The sequence below is a fragment of the Limanda limanda genome, chromosome 16 (assembly GCF_963576545.1).
Source record: "Limanda limanda chromosome 16, fLimLim1.1, whole genome shotgun sequence".
NCBI classification, from domain to species: domain Eukaryota; kingdom Metazoa; phylum Chordata; class Actinopteri; order Pleuronectiformes; family Pleuronectidae; genus Limanda; species Limanda limanda.
This window is the reverse complement of record NC_083651.1, coordinates 21,867,510-21,876,385: the sequence shown is the minus strand read 5'-3', so window position 1 is coordinate 21,876,385 and position 8,876 is coordinate 21,867,510. Positions and strand designations below refer to the sequence as shown.

The following is an 8,876-nucleotide window of genomic DNA, read 5'->3' as shown; positions in this document are numbered from 1 at the left end:
ATAGGACTTAAATTGCACCATGAATAAGGAATATATTACAGTAAGCCTGAATTGGAGGTAATTATGTAAGAACAACAACATCCATGTCTTTGAACACTGCATTGCTTGGTTTGTTGTTTGGAGTTGGAATTGTAAGGAGACAATGTCAGAACTGAAATGTTTCACGTCAGTAAAACGCTCCAGTGTCCCACAGCTTCAGTCAATTCAAGGGTAGAAAACGCTGGTTTCAGAACAGATGAGAAAACATTATGCTGCTAAAAGACAAACTAAACTTCAAGAGGATCAAGTTAAAAAAAAGGAAAAAGGAACCTTCAAGCAGTGAGTCAGTGGAATTTCACCCAGTAGAGAAAGTGATTTTTTGGGGGGAATGTGAATATAATAAAATATATATTCATGTATTTCAGCAACGCAGATGGAATCCAGGGGTCCTGCTTCCAGACAGATAACACAGCAACTGTCTGTGTCTGAATGCCGTTGATAAGAGCATCATACCAATACAGTGGCCTTTCTCTGAGCTGCAGCTTCCCCCCCTGTTCCTCTCCTCAGGAGTCTGACTGCAGGTGGATGTGAGGACGCCGAGCACACAGGATTAGTCCTCAGCCACTTTGATCAGGCCAAATTCAGGATAACTGCATTCATTTAAACCCACTGACATGCTCTTAACACGTCTGCCACAGCTAAAACTGTAGATTATTACAGCCATTGATGCTGTGTTATTATATTAAGCAATGATCACTGGGCTCATCCTTTGTTTATTCGTCTGCACCGATGCATTTTCAACTTGTAAATCAACCTGTGTGAGAGTTTCCTGGGGTTTTCTGGCCACTATCCTCATTCTGAAGAAACAGAAAACGAATAATGCATATTTTTCACAAGAAAAATACAGCTTCCCTCACAACAGGGGATTTCAGCCTCACCAGCTGTGTGGAAAAAAACATTTAAAAAATAAAAGACTTCCTGATTTGAATCACTTTTCCTTTCCTTTTCTGATTTCTCAGTAACAATCATATGCAGCTAGTCTGCACAGGCTTCGCACTCTGTGCCAGTCAGTGTTTTATGCTCACAGGAAATCACCTTTCAGCCACAACATGTATATCTGTGGTTTCCACAGGTGGTGATGTTTATGAGACTGTTAAGTGTAATGTAGCTGTAACAGAGCAGTTAAAGTTGCTTAATATTACCTTAACCAACCTCTGACATCGTAAGAATAGCAAGTTGTGAAATGCCTCTCGTGCTTGAATGTTTTTTTGAATATTGCAAGCTGAAAGGGGAACGAAAAAAAAAAGCTTATTATCATAACTCCTAATGCAAAATAGACACACTAATTTTGTCCTTTGAAAATGTGCTGACGTCCTGCTGCTCGGCTCTCGTGCAGCTTCAGGGAGATGACATCAGTCGAATCAATGATGCGGCTTGACTCGCTGAATCCATCACTTCTCTCATATATCAAAGACATGAACGTGCACGCCACATGGAGGATATTGAGTTTCATGGCACCGCCAGCTCCGTCTGTGAGGAGGGTGGCTGGGTTTCGTGTGGCCTGGGTCCTGTCATCGCCCTCCTAACTGAAATCAGACACTTAAACATCCTACTTGCAGACCGTTTTAATAGAAATCCCACATTATAGGGCGTGTGGCTCTTTTCAAATACACCGGGGGGAGGTCATTTGGAGCGCAGACATAACGGCACTTGAGAAGTGACAGGGTGTGTGTAAAGGTGAGAACAGATCCGGACCTCAGCTGATGAAAACTGTCATAAGACCCAGTTATGAAGTGATTTGTAGAGAGGAAGACGAGCCAAGGAAGAGACTAATCTTAATGTCATTCCTTTGCCCCATGCACTCTGAGGAGGGATGTGGAGAATGAGAGACGGCTGAGTTATAAACCAGAGAAGTGTGTAATCCAAAGATTGCTCTAATTTCCCTGTACCTCCTCCTGGAGGGACGTCTGAGGACTTAACGTAGTATCTATTACTTTACATCAGAGACTGTATAGAAACTTTGCAGCGTGCTTCTTAAGCTGTGGAAACAAAATGAAGGTCTTCAGTTAGAAAGAATATTACCAAACTGACGTCTACCTCCATAATAAAAAGAAGTCCCTGCAGGAGTTGAACTGTTATCTCTGCATATAGTTTAATGTTGTTGTTGTTGTTGTTGTTGTTGTTGTTGTTGTTGTTGTTCTGTTTAGATTTCTGGAGATTTTTCCATTTTCTCCACACATGTTTTTAAAAGATTATATCTGTGACTTGGAACGTTATATATGATTCCCAAGACTTGCAAGAACAATTCTCATAAAAAATAAAAAAGTTCTGTGAGTCAAAATTTGCATCAAATAAGTCTTTATGGTCGTATAACTGTTTTAAGTTATTTTTGTTAAATTTAGTTTAGTAGGTTAATTTCTGTGTAATCGACAACAACTAAACATGTCACACTTACATACACATTGCATGAACAAATAAAACAGCAGGAAGAAGCACAATATTTTACTTCCTGCCCCTAGATGACATAACATAAATACAGCCAGCCTTTTTTTACTTCCTTTCTTTTCAAAAATCACCTTAAAAATCAATAAAAGTTAAATCACTAGCTGTTATCACAACATAAACAAAGAACTTCATAGAGTTTCATTACTTTCTCTCATACACTACACTTTTTAAAATGAACTTGTCTGAATAATATTTGAGAATATTCCACTGTTCCACATGTGGAAATACACATCTGCTTTATTGTAGAGTACAGATAAGGATTCTAGGATTCTAAGGACTTACACTTCCTCCTCTGATCCTCGTCAGTTGATGGTAATGTAAACATCTGTTTTTAGGTTGCGGTTCATTTGAGGCTTTTACACATAACTGCTCATATATTGAAGCAAAAATAAATCTTTAGGTTATACACATGTGACCTGATGAACAACAAAAATAGGGGAAATGGCTTAGACCTGAGGTAAATCTATAATTTAGGACTAATATAACCCTTTGTTATGCCATTAACTAATTTACCAAAGTGGCCGAATAATTATACGAAACATCACTTTTCTTTCTTCCTTTTTTTTTTTTTGACAGAAACATACTTTCCCCCAGAGACGCCCTCACCTCAGACTGACGAGCAGGTTTTATAGTCGGGCCGTTTTTGGCAACGAGCGCAACCCGCTGCTCCTCCTCACGGGGGCGGGGTCAGGAGACAGGGGGGGTATTTATTGTGTTGCTGTCTCTCGGAGAACAGTTTGACCATCAGAGAGCAAACACATACACGCGAGCACACAACGTTACACGCAGAATGGCAATCATGCAGGTGAGTTTCTCAGTTGTGGCTTTTTTAACATGCAGCACTAATGTGTGTCTCTGCTTCAGGCTGTTTAATGGTAATTGCTGCAGTTTATCATCTGTCACCCGTGTTTACTAAAGTTTAATTCACCATATCCTCACTTATTGTGTTTTTCTCTGTGTAATAGTGCTTTTAATGATAAAGTTTGGATAAGGAGAAGTCAAAGTCAAACTTTCTCTTACCAGAAAGAACGGATTAGATTTACTTTTTTGCTCAAGAGAATTCTTTCCAAGATTTTCAATGTTTCCTAACTTTGTTTCCTTCTTCTTCTTCTTCCAGTACGACTTTGCATACGTGTATGAGAACGGCACTGACAACATCTCGGAGGAGTCTGGAGATTATGACCTGGGTCTCGAGGAGCCATGTGGGAGCCCCTTGAGCAGCAACTTCAACTTAATCTTCCTCCCCACCGTTTACGGAATAATCTTCATCCTGGGCGTCATTGGTAATGGATTAGTCGTTGTTGTGATGGGCTACCAGAAAAAGGTCAAAAACATGACGGACAAGTACCGGCTCCATCTCTCTGTGGCCGACCTCCTCTTCGTGCTCACGCTGCCCTTCTGGGCCGTGGACGCAGCCAAAACCTGGTACTTTGGAAGTTTCATGTGTGTTTTTGTGCACATGATCTACACAGTCAACCTGTACAGCAGCGTGCTCATCCTGGCCTTCATCAGCTTTGACAGATACCTGGCAGTGGTGCGGGCCACTAACAGCCAAGCCATGAGGAAGCTGCTGGCCAACAGAGCCATCTACTTGGGAGTGTGGCTTCCTGCTGCCCTCCTGACTGTGCCCGACATGTGGTTTGCCCGGCTGCAGGACACAGGGTCTTCAAACTACCACTTCACAGATGAGAGCATGGAGACCGGAGAATCCAGGACTATCTGCCAGCGTATCTACCCACAGGTAAACAACAATATATGGGCCGCCGCATTCCGCTTCGAGCAGATCCTGGTGAGCTTCCTACTGCCCGGCCTGGTCATCCTCATCTGCTACTGCATCATCATCGCCAAGCTGTCGCAAGGTGCCAAGGCCCAGGTGCTGAAAAGGAAGGCGCTCAAGACCACGATCATCCTCATCGTGTGTTTCTTCTCCTGCTGGCTCCCGTACTGCATTGGTATCTTCTTGGACGCTCTCATCACACTGAACGTGATCAACCCCTCCTGTGGGCTGCAACAAGCGGTGGAGATGTGGATTTCTATCACGGAGGCGCTGGCCTATTTCCACTGCTGCCTGAACCCCATCCTCTACGCCTTCCTGGGAGTAAAGTTTAAGAAATCCGCCAGGAGCGCTCTGACCCAGAGCAGCAGATCCAGTCAGAAAACGACTCTTATGACTAAAAAGCGAGGTCCGATTTCATCTGTGTCGACCGAGTCTGAGTCTTCAAGTGTTTTGTCAAGTTAACAAACCCTCAGGATTGGAGAATGTGACTTAATTTTCTCAGGAGAGAAAATAATTAAGCTTTAATTTCAAAGAACTTACTACATTTTGTACAGATGTAAAAATAGATTTTGTTTTTATACAGTTGGATTTGTTTGCTTTGTGTCCTGCCATTTTGTGTCTTGTGAGGGTTTTCTATTGTAATGTAAGTTTTATGCTCCTTAGAGCAGAATGTATCTTAAGACAATGCCTCAATTCAACTCATTCAGCTTAAAAATCCTGGTCCATTTTCCCAGTTATCACCTTACAACCAGTGTCGCTGTACCAGGCATACGATGCCCATTTCTTCTTCTTCTTCTTCTTCAGGGATTGGTAGCTGCTTTTGAAAAAACCTGTACATAGTTTGTAGCATTTGTGTGTTCGCACTTACCTTGTGTGATTATCTGAAAGCTATTATTTATTGCTGTCACTCACACTGGAAGTTTTGTAAAATATAGAAAGTGCATGCTGTGTTTTTCTACCTTGTTTTTTTATTTAAAGAATAAAAAACGATTGCAGTGCTTCTCATAATGACAGTGTGGTTTGTGTCTTCACCTAAAACCAGCTCCTCCTCCCCTCAGGGGCCGGGGAGGGGGATGAGGTGTGTTCCTGTGTGTGTGTGTGTGTGTGTGTGTGTGTGTGTGTGTGTGTGTGTGTGTGTGTGTGTGTGTGTGTGTGTGTGTGTGTGTGTGTGTGTGTGTGTGTGTGTGTCTGTGTGTGTGTGTGTGTGTGTGTGTGTGTGTGTGTGTGTGTGTGTGTGTGTGTGTGTGTGTGTGTGTGGGTTTGGGCTGGGGGTTGGGGGTGGGGGTGAGTGGCTCTTAACACAAATGTCTCCACCTGATCTGGCAGTAAAGCAGAGGGAGGACTGAGCAGACAGACCCTGTAATTGCAAGAACATCTGTGCACTTTTACATCTTAAGCAGCTATTGCACAAAAGCTAAACTCCTTAGTTATAATTATCACCCACAGGCCTGCTTAACAAAGAAAATAGCATGTTAACTTCTCCTTTGACTCCTCTCCTGTTTCTTTTCAGTTTGCAAGAAATAAAGCCCCCATTATTTACGACAAATAAGTTTAATGCTCATTCTCTTTCCGGAGTGGGTCAACAGGTCAGCTCGGCTATTCCCCAACTCACAAAACAGAAATAGACATAGTAAGATTAACAGATGATATATTCTGAGGATGCAAATAGACAAAGTCGAGGATTCATGCAATATATCACTGGTAATAAATCATTTGGAATGATATAGTGACAACGTAAGACTTAAAAATGACAAGTTTGAACACACTCGTGTCAGTGTCTCTGTGGATTCCTCTTACATGATAATGATTTGAGTTCAAGTTGGAGACCTAAAGGAAGCTGGCAACAATAGATGCCAGGGAGAATGGAGTCGTCAACCGGCCGCAGTGCAGCTTGGCGTTGGCCTCTATTCAAGGCTCCAGCGGAGATTTCCATTTCTTTACATGCTTAAATGGGCTGGGAAGTGCCCCCATCAAGCCACAAGGTTAATGGTCGTGTTTGGTCGTCCCGGCCCTCTCACAGTGAGACAAGCTGAAAAACAAGAGGTGCTATTTTAACTTGGAAATTTTCCAGATGATTCAGGATTAGCATATGAGCTGTGCTGCCTCAGCAGGGAGACGTGTGCAGGGGAGATTTTTGTGATTAACACTTCACTGGGCTCAAATGAATCCTTTCAACAGGAGGCCTTGATGGTGGACTGGGTCAATATCAACCACCATATACACAGAACTGTGCTTCATGGGGCCACTGTAGGGAAACATGGATAGTGTGTGCCTAATATTAGGTATTCTGCATTGGAACTGGTTAAACCTGAGGGAGGACACAAAGAACAACAACAGAATGCAGTGAATAAAACAGCATTGAGTAAAAATATAAATAAAAAGGGAAAATGAAAAGTGTTTACAGAGTAGGACCACTGCCTGATGACAATGTGAGACAGTAAACAACTACTAAACAAAAGTGACAGTAAGTAGTAATGATAATGTAAGTAGTGATGATAATGGGTGTAATGATAAAGGAAGTATAATGATTTGGGGATTAAGTCAGTTGCAACGTTGCACAAGATTTTAAACATTATATAATGAAAAACAGTTATATTACGAATATTGCACATGAATAGTAATATTGTGCATTATGCTCAAGTTTGTTTTAAATAGGTCAGAGCTCAGATGTGTGTTTTTTCCACGTCATTTGTTTTATTAATTTGATTATATGCTCGAATATGTATTTTTGACCTTTTTCTAAACTCTAACCAACAACATCATCATCATTATCATCATAAAATATACATATGGGGGACACACTTCCCGTAATTGTCCAAGATTCGCATGAGTGCACTCCTATAAAACCCCTCGGGAATTCAAGTGGGTGCTCTGCCATTCATAATTTAAGCTTTTTTTCTCTTAAGTGTGATGAGGAAGAAACAACACACTGCTCAACAGCCGCACATCTCTAACACTGCCAAAGTGTTAATTGTAGATGCACTAAGCCTGTCTGAGAAGATGATCCTGAAGCTATCATCTCTTGTGAAACACAACAACACAATTTCCCTGTGCAACACTGCAAAAGAACAGATCTGTGACAGTTTATATACCCGTTTAAACAAACTCATGTGTGTAAGTTGCAGTACATACTGTAGTAGTGAGGGATTTCTTGTTTGCTTTGCTGGGTCAAAGGCCAAAGCTGTTGAAGTAGACAGGAAATAGTTCGTACTGGTGATTCATTACCAGCATCTTGGAGACCATTGTCCAGCTCATTTGGGTTTTTCTGCGGAGATGTGAATAGATTATGAGTGACAGTATTAGTACCCATAAGTGCAAAATCCATTTTAAAGAGGCTTTTTGCAAACTGAGGATGAAAGGAATACAAATACATGGGGGTTCCTTTTGGGCAATGACCTGCCCCACTAATGGCTGCATTGTTTTGGCTGGAGAAGTGAGCAGCAGGAAGGCTGTTTCCTGCGTCAGGAGCTCCTGTGGCCAACAGCCTGAGAAAAGCTTTGATGACACCCCCACTGTATTCAATCCAGCGGCGCTTGCTGTGCATGGCCGTTCCTGCAAAAGGTCACTGGATACCTGGATGTCCTGACTGCGACCGGTCACAGGCGTGAAAGTGATTTCATGGAGACCTGGTCACATTTAGTGCTCATGTGGATGTGTGAAAAATGTGTTAACCAGGCCACACATGGAGGTCACATGTTGTTTTGCTGTTTATCAACTGTGCCAAGGGAGGTTATGTTTTCATCTTTATGTTTAGCAGGATTACGCAAACGAGATTGGACATTTTCCCAAAGGTTCTCCAATTTCTTCTCTCTAATGTTTGGCGGACTGATATTTATGAGTATACTTGATGTGGTTAAAATCCAAAAGAAAATCTGGATCTAGTGAATTTAAACGTGGTTTCAGTAGGGGACAGTTGGAGCTTGGCCGAGGTATGTGCTTTACTGAGTGACATTCTAGTTGATGTCATGTGTTACAAAATGTATTTTTCTTTATATTGTATTCATGCCTTTATATTGTCTCATGTATAACTATAATTTTAACTATTTCTTTTTACTTAGCAGATAGTGACACTCAAAACAAATCGCTGTACACTGCCACTGGGTGCAGGAAAATCAGTTCTAATTATTGTCTATTATTACCATTTATTACGAATAGTTTTACATTTATTCATCCAGGTCACCTCCAGTCTGAATATATAGTTTGGAAATATATCCACATTGTTTAGAAGAATCACGTGTCATAGTAGCCTAGAAATATGTGTAAATCTGATAAATTTACTTGTGAGTCATTTACTGCAACATGTTTACATTGTGAGTCATTTACTGCAACATGTTAACATTGTGAGTCATTAACTACAACATGTTCACATTGTGAGTCATTTACTACAATATGTGCAACAGCACGTTTTACCCTTAGCACCGCCATGGATGTGTTATAATATACTATGTTGAATAATTTATTGTGATCATTATGTGCATTAAAACGTATAAGTTATTTAACTACATCCAATGTAACGGCCTCACAAACTAGCTTAAGCGGAACCACAGTTTAGTCATTCGTTTCTAGACGGAACCTGAAGCTTCCGGTATTCGGTGCTCCCTGTAAACAGGTCCTT

General features: G+C 41.3%; 1 protein-coding gene across 1 annotated transcript; it reads left to right on the top strand.

The window, feature by feature from the left end:
- Positions 1 to 3,232: 3,232 nt before the first annotated feature.
- On the top strand, positions 3,233 to 5,269 carry cxcr4b (chemokine (C-X-C motif), receptor 4b). Its single transcript, XM_061088306.1, has 2 exons — positions 3,233 to 3,289; positions 3,602 to 5,269. The coding sequence occupies exons 1-2, from the start codon at positions 3,275 to 3,277 to the stop codon at positions 4,721 to 4,723; spliced, it is 1,137 nt and encodes a 378-aa protein (XP_060944289.1). The 5' UTR covers positions 3,233 to 3,274; the 3' UTR covers positions 4,724 to 5,269.
- The last annotated feature ends 3,607 nt before the right edge of the window (positions 5,270 to 8,876 follow it).